The sequence below is a fragment of the Fusarium solani genome (genome assembly GCF_023522795.1).
Source record: "Fusarium solani strain SB1 chromosome Unknown bctg00000016, whole genome shotgun sequence".
NCBI lineage: Eukaryota > Fungi > Ascomycota > Sordariomycetes > Hypocreales > Nectriaceae > Fusarium > Fusarium solani.
The window spans coordinates 1206337-1224886 of record NW_027072142.1 but is presented as its reverse complement, the minus strand read 5'-3'; the positions used below and the strand labels follow the sequence as shown (position 1 = coordinate 1224886).

The window sequence follows — 18550 nt, the reverse complement described above, 5'->3', positions numbered from 1 at the left end:
TCAGTAGCTAGTGAGACCAGAGTTCCTGCTGGACTAGTTACCACTACTCGGCCGGTCCTTAACCCTAACCTAACCCTACCTTAACCCTAACCCTAACCCTAACCCTAACCCTAACCCTAACCCTAACCCTAACCCTAACCCTAACCCTAACCCTAACCCTAACCCTAACCCTAACCCTAACCCTAACCCTAACCCTAACCCTAACCCTAACCCTAACCCTAACCCTAACCCTAACCCTACTTCCCTCTTACTTAATATAATTCTTTATTATAACCCCTTTTAACTTAATTCTTTTACTTAACTCTCTTTTTCCCTCTTTAATTTTACTTATTTATTTTTTTTTTAACTCTTTAATCTCTACTTATATATATTTAAACCTTCATATTTCTTACTTTTTTAATTACTCTCTTTTCTTTTTATTTCTTATTTCTCTTCTAATCTTAACTTATTTTATTTAATTTTTTTTTCTTATTTTTTTTATTTTTTCTTCTTTTATATTTTTAAATTAACTTAACTATTAACCCTCATTATAATCTTAACCCCTCCTCTTAACCCTTTATTATAAATACTTAACCCTAACCCTTAACTTAATTACTCCCTCTAACCCTCACTATAAATACTTAACCCTAACCCTTAACTTAATTACTCCCTCTAACCCTTATTATAAACCCTTAACCCTAACCCTTACTATAAACCCTTAACCCTAACTCTTAACTTAATTACTCCTCCTAACCCTCACTATAAACCCTTAACCCTAACCCTTAACTTAATTACTCCTCCTAACCCTTACTATAAACACTTAACCCTAACCCTTAACTTTATTACTCCCCCTAACCCTCACTATAAATACTTAACCCTAACCCTTATTATAAACCCTTAACCCTAACCCTTACTATAAACCCTTAACCCTAACCCTTACTATAAATACTTAACCCTAACCCTTATTATAAACCCTTAATTCTAACCCTTATTATAAATACTTAACCCTAATCCTTAACTTAATTATTACTATTAATCTTAATAATAACGTAATTATACTTTAATATATTCTTCTCTCTTCTTTTTTACTTTAAACTTCATTAAACTCTTTTCTTTATTATCTCTCTTCCCTTACTAAATACCTACCTTAACCTTCTTTTTTCCTTTCCCCTACTCCTCTAAACTCTCTTCTTCTTATATTACCTAAACCCCTTACCTCTTTAATAACTCTACTCCTCTTTTTCCCTTCTCTACCCTCTCCTACCCTCTTCTTAACTTAACCTTACCTTCCCTTTATACTCTCCCCTCCCTTTAACCTCTATAACTACTCTTTTTACTTTCCTCTTAACTACCTTTTACCTAAATAATCCCTACTCTCTTACCTTAACCTACTTTTACTCCTCTTTCCCTTTTCCCTTCTTTCCCTAACTCTATATACCTTACTCTCCCTTCTTTTACTTCCTTCTTCCCCTTAACCTAATACTTATTAATTATCCTTTCTCTCCTCTTTCTTTCTTTTTCTTTTTTAACCCTTTTTTCTTTTCCCCTAAATACTTACCTACCTAACCCTTATTCTCTTTTTTCCTCTTACTCCTCTCACCTCTTCTTTCTTTACTACTTACCCCTTTACCTCACCCTTTTATAACTACTTATTCTACCCCTACTCCTACCCCTACCCCTGACCCTTACTCCTATACTCACACTCACCACCTACCCCTAATACTTTAACTCACTTCTAACCCTAACCTTTTAACTTACTTTACCTTCTTTTTATATTTACTTACTTTCTTAATTACTACTCTTTCTCCCCCTTAACTCTAAAACTCTTTACTCTTTACTTCTTACTTATAAACTATTCTTACTATAAACCCCTTTAAATCCCTTTCTCTTTCTTATTCTCTTTAACTTATTATAACTTCTTAATAAACTCTTTTCTTTCCCTTCCCTTCTAACCTCTCTCTTCCTCTTCCTCTTCCTCTTCTCTACTTAAATACTCCCTTTAAATTTCTCCCCTTCTTTTCCCTAATATCTTTAAATTAACCTCCTCCCATACTACTTAAAACCTCTTATTTCCCCAATACCTTTACTAACCTTAATACTTAATAACTTTATTACTCCTTCTCCCTTCTTTCTCTATTAACCCCCTCTTTTAAATACTTTTTAATATTACTCTACCTTCCTCTATACCTTAACCCCTCCCTTGCCTCTTTTACTTCTCCCCTTTAACCTAAATAACTTACTTTCTCCCCTCTATTACCCCTTTAACCTTACCTTTTCTTTTTATAAATAACCCCCTTTTAAACCCACTTAATAATACTTCTTTCTAAACCCTATTCCTAACCCTTAATTTCCCCTTAACTTTTAAAACTACTTTCTTTACCTAAAAACTCTTTCTTTATCTTCTTCTCTTAAACTTAACTATTACTAACTATAAAATAACCCTACTCTATTAACTACTCCTCTAAACTTACCTCTTTCCCCTTTAACCCCTATTAACCCTTTATTCTTTACTTTACTACCTAACTTTTCCTTCTCCTTATTAAACTTCTTTAATTCCTCCTTATAACTATTAACCCCCTTTTAACCCCTCTTATTACTCTCTTTTATATACTAATTACTTTTTACTTTTCTTACCTTACTTATAAAACTTACTCTAATTATACTTAATTATTACTTTTACTTATAAAACTAATCCCTTATTTTATTTTATCCCCTTACCCTATATATACTTTTTACCCTCTTTAACTCTTATTTATATTTTTATATCCCTAATATATTAAACTTAAATTAATTTACTTATATTTTATTTTATTTCTTTTTATTATATATATATATATTTTTTTTTAATTAATTAATAAAATAAAAACTAATTTTATTTAAAACTTACTTAATTTCTTATTTTCTTACTACTATAACCTTTATAATTAATTTTAACTTTTAACTTAACCTCTTACTTTATTACCCTTTTATATTTCTTACCTTAATACTTAACTTAATTATTTTACCCTTACCTTTTACCCTCTTTACCTACTCTTTTATACCTCCTTTCTATTAATTATAACTTTTTTACCTTTTTTATTATTTCCTTCTTTAATATTTATCTTTTTATATTTCTTTTTTTATTTTTTACTTTATTTCTTTTACTCTTTATTACTCTTACCTTTTATACCTACTTACTTATACCTTCTTTTTAAATATTATTTTTCTTATATTAATTATTACTTACCTCTATATTATTTATTAACCTCCTTTTATATTTTTTTTCTCTTTTTATTCCTTTTAACTCTTTCCTTAACCTAACCCTTCTATAATATACTTACCCTCCTATTCTATCCTTATATTTTACTTAATAAATAAATAACTTCTCTTACCTTTTTTAATACCTTTTAACTTTATCCTTATAATCTTTTTTATTTTAATATTATTTATTCTCTTAAATATCTTAATAATTATACTTCTTTTCTTAACCTAATATAACTATAAAATACTTATAAACTACTTCGCCTTATTTATACTTCTTCTTACTTATTATTTCTCTTTTTATTTCTTTTACCTTATTTTATACTTTAATTTACTCTTACTTTAACTTTAACTTTATTTTCTTATCTTATAATCTTAAATAAAATACTAAAAAACTCTTAATTATATTACTTTGCCTATTTACTTTTTACTTTAACTCTATAAATAATACTTTTCTACCTTTTACTAACCTTTATATTACCCCCTCCTCTTATGCTTTTACTTCTATGCTTTTCTATACCTAACCCTACCTAAACTATCTACTAACTTTATTAAACTTATTATAATAAATACCTATATTTCTTTTTTACTCTCCTCTTCTTATACTCTTAAATTATAAAATAAACTATATTAATCTTAAACTCCTTATATTTATATCTTTTACTTTACTCCTTAATTATTCTTACTTTCTTTTTTTCTTCCCTACTCTTAACCCTATATTAATAATTAACTATTAATAACTCGCTATAAAAAAACCCTACCCTACCTGCTTTCCTACCCTATACTTACTAACCTTTTTCTCCTTAATATAAACCCTTATCTTACTATCCTTCTAACACTCCTATTCTTTACTTACCTCTCTAACCCTTAACTAAACCTAATACTTAACTATATCTACCTTAATACTACCCTTACCTTCTGGATACCTAACTTACTACTTAACCCTTTCTTAATAACTCTATTTCTAACCCTCTTATATTCCCTCTTACCTTATTTAACCTTTCTTACTCCCCTTTTTATTTTTCTTTTTTTTTTCTTCTTTTTTTATACCTTTTTACCCTTTATTATTTCCTTATCCTTTATTAACTAAAACCCTTCTCCTTTTTCTACCCCCCTTCTCTTTACTAACCCTCTTATAACCCTATATAAACTACTTAAAACTCTATTTTACTAACCTTTACTATATATATATATATCCCTATACCTAAACTATTTGCTCCTTCCTCGCCCTACTTTAATACTCTCCTTTTATTTTACTTCTTACTCTAACTAAACCTTCCCCTATTCTCTCCCTACTATTTTCCCCCTGCTTTATTATATTAAACCTAACTTAAAATAATATTTAAACCTTATACCTACTCCCCTACTAACCTATAACTCTTAATACTCTAATTTTTTACTTACTATTTATTTACTTTATATTATCTATCTTAAACCCCTTACTACTCTATCCCCTTAACCCCTATCCTAACCTAACCTACTTCTTACTTACCTCTAAAAACTACTCTTTTCTTTAATCCTAAAAACATAACCCTGACCCTGACGCTTCTAACCCTAACCCTAACCCTTAAAAACACCGCTAACCCTAACCTTAACGCTTGCTCCTGCCCCTAACCCTGATCTCTGACCCCTATTCCTCCTTTATATGTCTTCCTATATAACCCACTCCACCACTTCTTATCCCCCGATCTACCTGATTACCCGCTAACCCTATCCTGCCATATTTCCCCGATTACTTCCATCTATCTGATTGCTTGATTACATTGCTTGATTATATTGCTTGATTACACCGCCTCTCCCTGATTACATGCTTAACCATGCACTATCTTAATGACTTGATTACCTTGTCTCTGTATGATGACTTGATTACCTCGCCTCTGTATGATGACTTGATTACCTCGTCTCTTTATAATGACTTGATTACCTTATATCTCCTTGATTACTTGATTACCTTGTATGTAACCCCGCTCTAAACCCTGCCTAACCCTCAACCCATGCGTCTACACACAATCGATCCACTATTATCGTGTCGCTACTGCTCTGCTAACGCCTTCCTTATATTACATCCATCCATCCTCAAAATTACAATGCTTACCCTCTATAACTCGCACCGTGTTTTCCGTCTAACCTATTGCACCTATGATCAACCCCTATCTTATATAACCATTAACCTCCACCTCACCTGCCAATATGTTTTTCTTCTACGCCTATACATATCTCTCTCTTTGCTCTACTCCCTTCACTCAACCCCGTTATATCTCTCAACCCATGCCTCGATTCGTTATACGCTGCTTCATTTTCCCTCTTAACCCTACCTACTCGCTCAATCACACCAATATCACAAATCTAATGCGACTACAACCCACTAAAACTCACCTTTATACCTCGACCCCTTACGCCTCATCGCACCGCGGCTCAACCCATAAACCTCTCCTTCTTAATCATTCCTTCCCCAACTTCACTGCCTTTCTCCGTGAACAATTGCCACACCCCCGACCTTTTCTTCGCACACGCATCTATTCCCTGCTCAACATCCTCGTCGTCATCATATCCTCCCTCCTTACATACATTGCAACACCTACTTCACTCGTCCAACTCTGCCTCAAAATCCGTCGCATCTTGCGCCTCCTTTATCACATCCAACGCTCGCCCCGTCTCTATCTGCCGGATCAACCTCCTGCTTCTCTCATAATTCGCCTCGATATCGCCACCCTCGCCCTCGCTATCTTCTCTTCGTCTTCACCTTCTCCATCGGCCCATGATATATCCCTCACCTATGCCTATGTCTTCATCTAATCCTCAACGCCCGCTCGCTATAAACATCGCAATGCTCTTCTTCGCCTACCTCGCACCTTGCTCGCCTTACCCTCTTCTCTTCCCTCTACTTTACTTCCCCTCCTCGCCTCCTTTCCCCTTGTTTATCTCCCCGCTTATTATTGCCTCACTTGCCTCATCTCTTTCTCTTTCTCTTACCTCATCTCCTCCTCAAATATCCCTTGGTCACATACATCGCATGCGTCATATATCTCTTAGTCGCATGCCTCTTTGGTTGCATCTCGTCTATAAATCCGCCTCCCCTCTCTTCTCAAACTCTCACCTCAATTCTTCCTTTCTCCCTCCACCACCGACCGAAACCATTGCCTACGCTCGGACTTTCGACATCTCGACCGCAACCCCTCGGCCGTCGCCCCTCCGTTTAAAACCACCTCACTCTCGAAACTCGGTATTTCACCTCTATCCCTTGCCTCGGCTCTCTATGGCCGTATCTGGACCTCACTCCCCCCTAACTATATTCATAAACTACTCCCCCTATCCTTCTCTTTAAACCCTTACCCTAATTTTATTCTTAAATCTATCTCTCTACTTATATTTATAATTATTCTTTTATTTTTATTTTTATTTTTATTTTTATTTTTATTTTTATTTTTATTTTTATTTTTATTTTTATTTTTATTTAATTTTTCTATTTTATTTATGTTTTATATAACTATTCCTTTATTATATTTATTAATTTATTTATTTAACCCCTTTTATATAAAACCTTTTTATTTTTTCTTTTATTGCCCTTACTATCTAATTATATATATTTCTTTTAAAAAACTCTCTTATTTATATTTCCTTATTTACCTCTTAGCTTCTTATCCCTCCTTCTCTTGCCACTGCCTCTCCAAACTCACTACTACTTGACATACCCTACTTGCTTGAATCCCGCCGCCTATGCCTCCACCCCATTCAATCAACTCCCCCAACCACTCGAATAATCTACCCATCTGCTCGCTATCTACCTCATCAATCACCTCACCTATCTTCCGCCCTACCTCCCTTAACCACCAGTCTATATCCCGCACCCACTGCACTGCCATGATCTCAAATAATACCCCCTTATACTGACATGTCTTGCCCCTTGCCCTCCTAAATAACCTCTCATCATCACCCGCCGCTTCCCACTGCTCGCATATATCTTGTGGTAACCCGCAGTTGAAACACGCCGAGTAATCCGCGAATCGCTTCAACTCCATCATCGCCTCCTCTGCCCGCGTTATGCTCGCCCTCACCTTCCGCCACTCCTCTGACCCCTTCCATCTACATGCCTCCATCTCATGATACACATCCTCTACACCCTCGCACCTGCATACACTGCAGCTTCCACTCCAATCTGCCAGCATGTTCTCGAACATGATGACCTCCCCTGCCTCCCGCATTGCCTTTGACCTCCTCTCCACCTCTCGCTGCTGCACCAACCGCTGACTCCTCTCATAATCCAGCGCTGCCTCTGCCTCTGCCTCTGCACTTGACCCCTCGTCAACGTCCGTGATCCCCATCATGTCGCGACGATCCGCGATCTCTCTTTCCACCTGCTCCGCCTCGCATATATCACACATCTCCTCCTCATCCACGCACCCAAACCTGTCAATATTGCCATCCATCTCCCGATCAAGCACTTCTCGTCGACAACACTTGCCCTCGACGAACTCGACCGCATCCCTATCCCACTCCCACTCGTCCTTCTTCCCCTGCCGCTGCTGTTCCCACCTCTTCTTCTCTGCCTCCTGCTCGAGCCACGCCCGCCGTATGACCACCACTGACTCGCTCCTCTGCCCGTCTCGCCCTCCTCGTCCACTCTCCTGCACAAAGTTCTCCAGCGTCCGCGGCATCCCCACGTGCACGACTAATCGCACCTTGCCATCGTCGATGCCCAACCCCAACGCATTCGTCGCCGTGATCCATCCCTCCTCACCCCCGCTGCTGCTCATCCACTCCTGCAACCGCCGAGCCTTCTCTGCCGAGTCACCGGCTCCGCGCCAGTACGCTATGCAACCCAGCCTCTCTGAAACCATTTGCACTCGCCGGATGGTTCCCCCGTACACAATCACCTTGCCCTCGCCGTGTGCCTCTGTCCACTGCCGGACAATCTCGCACGCACGCTCCACTGCCTCTTCGTCTTCACCATCATCCCCATCCCCTCCTTCCTCCTCGCCCTCCCGGTTAACCCTGACAACAACACTACTACCACCACCACCGCCGCCGCTGCTCTTTATCATCCTCCTGCGGCCGGTATTCATCGAGTTCCTCCTCGTCTCCTGCTCCTTGCCCTCCACGACGTCGACGCTATACCGTATGTTTCGCCGCGTTGTTCGCTCCCTGAATATGTGCACCCGATCCAGCGTGAACTCCATCGCTTTGAACAACGCACTCTCGTCCGTCGGCTTCAACGTTGCCGTCAAGCATATCACGGGCACGCCAAAGTCACGGAGCGTCTGGCCTAGTCGCTTTATCTTTGGCCGGAACTTCTTGCTGCACCGCAACACCGTGTGACACTCGTCCACGACGACCCGGTCAAGCTTGTGCTGCCCGTGCATTCGCTCCACAAACGTCCGGAACCCCTTGGTGACGGCCGACTCGGGCGTGATAAACACCAACGCCGCCGCTCGCTGGACGACACCGCGGCTCTTCCACACGTACGCGTCGATGCCCGACCTCATACACCTCGACACCATGTCATCCTGCAGCGACACCAGCGGCGACACCACCACCGTCACCCCATCCGGCGTGCAGTACGCCGGGAGCATGAACGTCAAGCTCTTGCCACCCCCCGTCGGCGTCACCTGCACGATGGGCCAGTAACCACGGGTGACGGCGTGGATCACCGCCTCCTGTAACCCCCTGAACTCGGCCCCCGGTCCCATCATCTGCTTGAGCTGCCCCCGCATGTCGGCCCGGTGCAGCCGGTCGAAGCGCCTCCGCCGCATGCCGTCCCGCTCGTCGTCGATGGCGTATCGGCCCCGCTTATCCCCGATGCCCAACTCCGTCCGGTCCTCCGCCCCGAAGCCGAAGAACCGGTGCCACTGCATGCTGATCATCCGGAACCCCTCCCGCCGCTTCATCGTCCCCAGATCTCCCTGCCCGTACAACCTCGCGTATGCCAACCCGGCGATGTGTGACCCGTGCCCGGCCTGCATATCATACATGCTGTCGGCAAAGCCACTGCCCTCATCGTTGTTGTCGTCAAACCATTCGTCCCCGTCCGGCTTGAACGCCTTGTTGAAGTACCGGTTGCTGATGCCGATCGCGATGTGCCGCCAGCCACTGATGTTGAGCTCTTGGCCGGAGAACTGTGAGCTGTAGCGCTGTATCACCCGTCGGGCACGGTCGTTCCCCCACTTGCGCTCGCTGAACCAGTCCATGAATGCGGCCTCCTCCTCCATCATCATCTCGTTCTCGCTCTCCTCCTCCTCCACCGTTAACCCCCCGGGCTCTCGGTTCACCCTCTTCACATTCCACACCCGCTTCTTATCCTTCCGCCCGTCTTCACTGACCACTTGGTCGGCCCACAAGAACGCACTCCGCCGGCGCTGCTGCTTCACCCTGCCCTGCACCGCCTGCCACCACGGCAGCACCAGCCACATATACCACACCAGCAGCTCTCCGACCTCGCGTGGCAAGTACCGGTGGATGACCTTGACGGTGCCCGACCTGCGGTAGCCCTTGTGGTACATGGTCACGAAGCACACCATCCCCTCGTGGATGAATATGTTCCTGACGCCGCCGTTGGCCGTGTTCCACATCCGGATCCCCATGAGCTCGGTTGACCGTGCCGGCTGGCCCCCGAGCATATGCATCAGCATCAGCAACTGCCCCCGGAACTGCTCGACCAGCCGTCCATACTCGCGCACTGCAGCTTCTCGGTATACGCTCTGGCCGGCTTCCGACATGGTCGTCCACGCCTCCCGGGCGGCCGGCGAACCCTTGATCTGGTCCTTGACCCAACCCTCCCCTCGCCTGACCCAATCCGCGTTATCCTCGTTGCTCAAGAATGAATGATCTAGCATGGTCTCGCCGTGCCGGTCCTCTATCCTCGACCATGGTATGCGCGGCAGTGACCGGGGTAAACCTTCACCCTCCTCTTCAGCCATCACATCATACTCTCCTCCTCCTCCCATCACCTCATGCTCCCCCCTTCACCTGCCGTCACCTGCCTCAGCTCTCTCGTCCTTGCCCTGCCCTGCATCTTCCTCTGGCACCCCACCTTGCCCACGACCAGCTGGGCCAATGTCTGCCGCGTGTGCAACAGCAAATTGTGCAGCATGTCCGATATCTCATACATCCTGAACTTGATGCTGCCGTGGATGATCTGATCACCCCTCCAGTCGATCGTCTCTCTGCCCGGAGTCGTGAAGTGGATGTGCATGCCGTATGCGCGCGTGTTCAAGATCCAATTCATCGGTGTCGGGTCAGCGGCTACCCCCTCTGGAGTCCGGATCATGAACTGCAACATCTTGTGCCGCACGATCCTGAACAGTCCCTCGGCCTCCTCCCTCGCCTGGCGGGCAGTCATGTACTGCCGCAGCTGTGTCACCTGCGCCTCCCGCTCCAGCATGGATTGGTACAGCACCAGATACCTGGCCACCTTGATGACGGCCGAGTATATCGGCGTGTACTTCCCCACCGGCACCCAGCCACGACCCTCTCGGTCTATCCCCATGACGGCCAACGCACTAATAATAATATTCTCGTAGTGGTTGCCGGTCTTGAACGGATGATCGAGAAACTGCACAACCAAATCGAGACAGCCACGCTGCAGCTGGGCATCGCTGTACTGTCCCGTGGGCTGAACCCCGTGCCTAGTGGCGTACGTCACGGCTCGGCTGAACTCCTTCCACAGCTCCTCCTGCCGGATGGTCATGCGGTATGGTGGCCTCTTTCGCTCGACGGATGGCGTCTCGCTGGACCTGCGACTGTGGTTACTGCTGCCGCCGTCGCTCTCTCCGTCACTGAACGGACCACGCTGCTGCTGCTGCTGCTGCTGCTGCTGCTGCTGCTGCTGCTGCTGCTGCTGCTGCTCCTCGTCGCCTTCCTCCTCGTCGCCGGCAACACTCCAACCCGGGCCCTCTAGCCGCCGCCAGATGATCATCAACGTCATCCACCACGCCTTGTAACGCTGCCACGCGTCTGGCTCCATCAGCCCCTGGAACGGGTCGTTCGTCGTGATGGAACCTTCCTTGCGCTGGACCTCAAACAACTCGGCCGTGCCGGGATGACAACGACTCGCAGCGGCGTACGCACTGTCCAGCACGCGTTCGAAAACCTCCCACATCTTCTGCAGCACGGGCTCGTCGGGTCGGATCGGCTGCATGACCTCGAGCATATGGTCGGGGTTGATGCCTTCGAGATGGTGGGCCCAACCGCATCGCATTATCCAGCTGTTGGCCTCCCACTTGTCGTGTATGCCCTGGATGTCCTCTCTGGCCTCTGTGGTGAATGCCTGCGTATCTTCGTGGTACATTCGATCTATGTCGGCGGCCGGGTTCTCATCGTGACCTTGACTGTCATGATGGTCTTCGTGCCCCCCTCGTCGACCCGGCCAACTTCGAACCATCGGTTGCCGTACCCCCAATGACAAATCCGTTGGCACTGAACCCCAACCCTCCATGGCACGGGATCCTGCTCTCGCCGAGTACCCCGCCGCGTGCTGCCGGTCCTCTTTGGGCCATTGGTTAAACCATGCTGCTCCCGATAATGCTTCCTTATCTGAACTGTATCTCGGACGACGTATGGGCAATGTTGGCAACCTAAGCCGTCGTTCTTTGGCGGCTTGATATATACAATCGGGCCGGTCGTGGGCGGCGGCAGAGCCCAACAGCGTAACTCGGCCTGATCCTTGGCAACACCGTCCATCGTCATGATGGCTGCATTGATCCTCTTCCGGTCCTTGCGATCAATCTGCGAATGCTTGGACTTCAGATGGTTCATAACCTCGCTGGCGATGATGCCAATGCTGCAACTCTTACAGATGACGAACGGGTACTCGTCCAAGTAGATAAATGGCCGGATGCTGGGCATAGAGCTGCCTAAGTTGCCTTGCTGGTTCGTCATGGTGTCTTATAGCTGGCTCCTAAGTAAATGATTGCCGTGTTGATATGTTATAAACTGTAGATATAATGTTTTATGGGGTAAGAATAAAATGGAAGCTGGTCTTATTTTTTATTTGGGTTTATATATTTGTGGCGTTTATGAAACTCGACTTGAAGTTGCTTTTGCTGGTTGCTATAGAACCATGCTTACTACCTATACTAAGCCTACTAATCACCTATTAAATATAGCATATAGTTATATATTAATAAAGCTTCTTTATAGTAAACTTGACTATATTTCTGCCTTATGCTTTCTAGTATATTACCCCTTGGTCGCATATCGCTCGGTTATATATCTCTTGATCGCGTATCTCTTGATTGCATCTCTCTTGATGGCATATTTTTTGTTCGCATGACTCTTTGTTCACATGTCGCCTATAAAAACTTCTCTTATCTCTCACCTCTTGCCTTCTTCTTCTTCCCTCCCTCATCGTCATACTCACATCGACCAGCCCGGCTTAATACTAGCAACCTCAACCATAATCCATTTCACCCGTCTCCATAGTCACCCCTTTCGATCCAACATCAACTCTCTTGCAACGGGTAATAACCTCTTGTCTACTATGCGGCAATTAGCGCTAACTTCTGCTCAAGTCGTCTGTCGAAATGCCTGCCCTTGTACCTATCGGCCCTCTCGCCGTGGCCGCCACCTTTGACCACGGCACTCTCACTCTGCGCTTCGGCCTCGGCTTTCCGGGCTTCTATGCCATCGTCTACATCAGCATCGGCTTCCCCCTGCGGCCCGGCCTTTCAACGTCGCCTTTCTTCTTCACCCTGCAAACTGGATGCAACTGCGCTGGATCTGGCATTATAGCTACTACTTGACAACGAAATTCAACGCTGCTGTTACCCTCCTGCTGCACGCGTGCCACGTTTGACTTTATCACTAAATTGCCTCTTGCCTGCGCATAGCTTCTGCTATCTGCTATGTAGTCTCTCTCTCCTACTATTAGTATTTTACTGACAAGCTGGGCGACTTGCCTCTGTGATGTGCTGCTGCGCACAGACCACGTAATTCACCCAATAATATTACATGCTGCCCTCTGATTCTCCCCTCTCTTTCAACCACATCAAAAACTCCAGCATAACTTAAATCACTTACTGCTTAAGCAATTTAAGATATAATACCTTATAATCATATATATAGTATTGCATATAAGTTATCTTTAGATCCCTCTCTTTTTTATATTTTTTTCTCTTATAGTTTTCAAGAGTTCACCCCCCTCTATTTATCATGAGTTCGCCCCCCTGTCTTCAATAGCGCATTTTCCCCCAGTATGGTGATTTTCATAAGTTCGCCCCCGAACTCGCGTTGATGTATAGTTAGGTAACCTAGTCGAGAGAAATAAGCTATATAGTTTAATAATAGAATTTCTAACTCATAAACCAGATAATCAAGATTTAATTCCTAGTATAGCCTTTATAGGTTTTATTCTTTACCATATAGAGCCTTATTTTTCCCCCTTAATTATATTAATATAGGTTAGTCCTACCCTAGACCTTAACTTACCCCTATATATTACGTTTTTATCTTTTCTATCCCTTTCTTTATTTTTTCTTAAATTTTAACTAGAGGCTCTATAACTAACTACTATTTATCTATTATTAGCGGCGGGTTTCACCCAAGCTCGGCCAACAAAAGCGCTGCTACGCAGTTCGCCTGCGTACATCTACTGTCTCCCAGCGAGGCACTTTTACTAAGCCACAACATATACTCTTGACACGTCCTGAATGTCTGGTTAAAATGCTTCAGGAACCAATCGGTACGGCGTGGCCGGCTATAAGCCCCAAAACACAGAGGTATGACCATGTCTGGGAATCGACATGAACCATCTCCGTCATAGTCCGGGTCCGCCGCCCGACAGATCTCCTGTGGCTGATAGCACATCCAACAGACGGCATATAGATCCATCCACTCCTTACCCCGGCTTTTGCAGTCCCGAAGTGCCTTCTGCTTCGCTCGTATCCAATCATGGCGTCGCGCGCACGCTGCCGCTGCATGCTCAAACGGCTTCCCCTCCACCCGACAATATAGACAGCAGCCCATCATTGTCTCAAGATCCCTCTCGTATCGGCTCAGCACCTCATTGCAAACTCGGGCCTGGCGAAGAACCTCACTGGGCCCAGTAAAAACCATCTCGCTGGCCATGGAGCACTGTTCACCCTCACCCTCACCCCCGCTCGCTACTTCTTCCGCCTGGGGCTGCGGTAGATGGAACTCAAGATCGGTCGGCCGGCGTTCGATGTGGTGGTTGGGACAGACGCCGCAAAGCTCATCGCCTTCCATGCACCACCTCCAGTCCGACCGCACATCGAGGAATTGGCTCATGATGCCGCGCGAACACTGCTGCTGCGTGAGGTATAGCTGCATGGCCTCCTGGTCTGCCCCCAGCTGCCGGTCTAGCTGCGGTTGCCAGGCCGCGCTAAGTAAGACGATGGATTCTGCTACTTTGCCATCCCGACCGGCTCTGCCTGACTCCTGCGAGAATTCTGTCATTAGATTTGGGGCGCCGACGTGGATGACCCACCGGACGTGCGGATGGTCGAAGCCGGGGCCCAGCGCAGATGTGGCTACAACAGCAGGCGGGTCCGTAGCACTGAGCCACTGCTCGATGACCGCCCTCCTCTCCTCCTCCGTACCAGAGTCAGCCGTGTATGACGGGCACCCCAGCAGGTCGGCGAGCTCCGCCACGAGCTCTTTCGTCTGACAGTATAAGATGATCTTATCCCGTTCGCTCTCGAAGAGGTCCTTCCGGGTCCAGCAGGTTTGGACAAGACGAGCCGCCCTCTGGCACAAGGTGCCCAAGCCTCGCTCACGCCGTACGATGTACCGGATGTTCGGCCGATTCGTCGACTCCCTGACTATATGCGGCCGAACGAGCTTATTATGCTCTATAAAGAGCTCTTGGTAGTCTGGCGGGAGCGTCGCCGTCAGCCAGACTGTCTGCGTCTGAACCCGCCGCACGTACCAGCCCAGCTGCGACATGCACCGCCGATAGTCGTTCGCCGTGATGGTCAGGTGGCACTCGTCAATCACGATCCGGTCCAGCCGCTGTCGGTCCGCAAGTCGGTTGGCATACTCCAGGAAGCTTTCTGTGCAGGCGGCCTCGGCCGACATGATGACCAGCGGCGCCGACTTGGACGACCCTGGCGACCACACGTAGTGTTTCAACGCCACCTTGCCGAGGCGAACGAGCATGTTACCGCGGAGGGCCACCGTAGGTAATATCAAGATGGTCGTCGCAGCGCCTTCGAGCGCAGCACCAACCATCACTATTAGTGTCTTGCCTGATCCGGTCGCAAGGACAACGATGACCTGCTCGGCTGGTCGCGGGCCCAATGTCGCCAGCATGCCATCTCGCTGACCTGGGCGACGTAATTGCAGCCCCGGGTCGTTGTATAGCCTGCGAGCCACCTTCAGCAGGCCGTCCTCCTTCTGGGCCGGCCTTGTGCGAAACCGCGCCTTCTTGCAAGCATTGAGCAACCCCTGCGCCTGCGTCCCTGATACCGTATGCGGCCGCTTCCCCTGGAGAAGTTGATCGACCCGGAACAGGGAGCGCCAGCTCTGCGATGCACGGTAGGCGCGATGGAGCAGCGTGCTCATCGTCAGCGTCGTGCTGCCAGCATAGGCATGGTTGAACGTGCGGTAGCTGTGGTTGCTCATTCCGGCCAGGTCCGCGAGGGCCGCCTCATCCTCGACTTCCTCAGCTGCCGCGATCTCCTCTAGGTCAAAGTTGGCCCGCTCCTTGGCGCTGAACTTCTCCTTGGTGATAGAAGCAGCAGCCTGGCGCCACCACGCCACCTGGAACTGCGGTACCTCGGCGCGTGCGCAGGCCCTGCGAAGGCAAGAAGAGATCGTGGTGTCCCTCCAGACCTCGCCGTCCAGGCTCGACCACAGGTACGGCGACAGCAGAGCGCCGGGCTTTCTCTGACGAAGGAAGACCTGGCGCAGCGGCGGCACCAGAGCCAGATATGTCAAGAGCAGATCTCCAATCGCGCGGGGCAAGAAGCGGATGTTCTCCGTCTCGGCACCAACCTGTTCCTGGCTCTTGTGATACCGCACGTACACCATGACCATCTTCTCCCAGATTAATATGCATCGACGACGACCTGTGTTGGTGTAGGTGACGGAAAGCAGCTCCGGCGCCCGCAACGGAGGAGCCGGCGGAACATAGATGAGCGTCACCATCCGCTTCAGGAACTCTTGCACGTGCGCCTCGTAGCAGGCCATTGCCTTCGGACATAGGCTCAACCCGCCGGCCTGATCGGTCCGCACATAGACCCCTCGCAGCTCAGCCCTATGCTCGATCTGCCGGAGCAGGGCGTCCTGCGTTCCCTTTAGGATCTCGGCATTCCTCTCGTCCGTCAGCCACGAGCCGCCGTAGTCGTCGAGGTCCAGGTCGTCCTGTAGTCTCCACGCTTCGATTGGTGCAATATCATTCGCACCGAACAACAGCTCATCATACAGAAGCGAATGCGCCTGGCGAAACTCTGATACGACCAGCTGCGACACCTGTTCCATGTGTAGCTTGGTTCCCATGTAGTCGATCGTCTGGCCGTCGAGAGACCAGCGTGCCTGGTTCTTGGCGAAAGCCGTTCGAGATGCTGCGAAAAGGTAGAGCCGCCACTGCAGGATATGACCGAAGGGTGTCTCTGCCATCTGCTGGAAGTACTTTTTGCACATCTTCTCCAGCAGTTCGGGTATCCCGTCCTCGTCGTCCTGCTTGTGGAAGCACACGAAGTCGAACAGGATGAGCTGAGCAGTCCACGTGAGTGCGGATAAGTTGCTGTTGAAGTTGCCTGGTTCGTTCCAGACGCACCGTTTGCGCTGCTCGTCATCATTCGCCTCTCGCCGTGTAAAGGCCTTCTTCCGGCTGAGCATGGCGCAGAAGCTTAGTACCGCGGACCGGAACGGCCTGCTCCCGACTGTCTGGCAGATCAGGGATACGTAGAAGTTGCGAATGGCATGCTTCAGCTCAGCGTCGCGCTCCTCGTCATCTTCCTCATCGGCTGATTTTTCCTTCGCCATCTCGTCTTGTTCCCGCAGGGCCTCGATGATGCCTTCCATGGCTCGCTGCTGCTGAGGTGTTGGTTCGATGACGTCCCGCGGCAACACTTGGTCCTCATTCTCCCTCGTGAAGTGACCGTCCTCGCAGAATACGACCCGATAATAGTAGACGAGAAGCTGCTTCATCCTTCGGAAGTACGAGGTCAGCGAGGATTCGTTCTTAAAACTGCGGAACCCGCCGGGCTTGCCGCTGCTCGAGCCGCCGGCATCACGGAACTCATTCAACCTCTTGGCCCGCTGCTGCGTCATCTTCCGCTCGAGTGACTTATCGCTGCAGAGCTTGTAGGCGTCCCTGAGGACGGTCTCGGCCGCGACAAGGATGCGGATGAGGTCCGAGTTGTCCTCCCCTTCGCCGCCACAGTCCCCGCCTGGGAGCTTCTTCGGCGGCAGCGAGTACGACGACTGGATCTCGGCATCCCGGAGCCCCCGCATGTGGGCAGGGAACCCGGTATGGACGAGCCACGGGACTCGGTCCGCTCGTGACTCCCCGACGTCCTGCACAACCCCGGCCTGCTCCTCTAGGTCGCGGGATGCCTGGGCCAGATCCGCTTTTAGCTCATTGAATAGCTTCCCCTCCTCCTGTGACGGCGGCAGAAGGAATCTAAGGGCCGATACCTCCCCCGATGGCGATGACGATAACGAGGGTTCTTCAACGATGAAGTAATCGATGCGTCCCTTTGCCGTGAAATACGTCTGGAGCATGCAGCCTCTCCAGAGGGGACGGCCTCTCGGTGCTGCGAGGCCTTCATACCATGTGCTGGCATGTGCTGGTGCATCTTGGCGAGCCTCCGTGTGCAGTAGTTGCAGCCATCGCGCGTGCAGCAGTAATACCCGGTAAAGACAGCGAGGCCTTCGATCGGCCGGCAAGGTCTCGTCCTATCTGGCCTCCACTGACGGAGCTCCTCTACTGGGCGCAGGTCGTAACTCGATAAGAGCTCAATGGTCGTCCTTAGCTCCTCACCCCTCATTCGGTGCGGCTCGGCCCGCAGGTGGCTCCTCCAGCTTGCCGCCTTGGGGACTAGACACGTCCGGCATAGCCGGCAGACAACAACCCGGTGATCAGGGTCATAGCGGAGAATATCTAACCCCATGCTGTGAATACGCGGCATGAATATATGTATATGATGATCATAAATAGTATATAAATATTTGACGAGGATGATGAGGATGATGAGGATGCAAAGAGTAAGGAAGGAGGGAAGGGAACGCCAGTTCTTCATTTTACAATCTAGAGACCTTACCCCTTTTTTTCACAAACCCTCCAGAAGCGCAAAGGCTAGTTATTCACCCTCCTTCGCTCTATACGTAAGCAAACACGAGGCTGACGGTGAGGCTTTTGAGTTAGATAACT

The 18550-nt window shown here is 47.8% G+C and overlaps 3 protein-coding genes across 3 annotated transcripts; 1 reads left to right on the top strand and 2 right to left on the bottom strand.

The window, feature by feature from the left end:
* Positions 1-7149: 7149 nt before the first annotated feature.
* MRS44_018717 (uncharacterized protein) lies at positions 7150-12093 on the bottom strand (the record flags this gene model as incomplete). Its single annotated transcript, XM_065616184.1, has 4 exons — positions 7150-7302; positions 7356-10176; positions 10323-11543; positions 11609-12093. 4 exons carry the CDS (start codon positions 12091-12093, stop codon positions 7150-7152), a joined length of 4680 nt encoding a protein of 1559 aa, XP_065472256.1.
* A 644-nt stretch (positions 12094-12737) lies between these two features.
* Positions 12738-12956, top strand: MRS44_018716 (uncharacterized protein; the record flags this gene model as incomplete). Its single annotated transcript, XM_065616183.1, has 1 exon — positions 12738-12956. One exon carries the CDS (start codon positions 12738-12740, stop codon positions 12954-12956), a length of 219 nt encoding a protein of 72 aa, XP_065472255.1.
* A 1013-nt stretch (positions 12957-13969) lies between these two features.
* Positions 13970-18290, bottom strand: MRS44_018715 (uncharacterized protein; the record flags this gene model as incomplete). The annotated part of the gene is made up of 3 exons (XM_065616182.1): positions 13970-14007; positions 14055-17846; positions 17891-18290. 3 exons carry the CDS (start codon positions 18288-18290, stop codon positions 13970-13972), a joined length of 4230 nt encoding a protein of 1409 aa, XP_065472254.1.
* Positions 18291-18550: the final 260 nt, after the last annotated feature.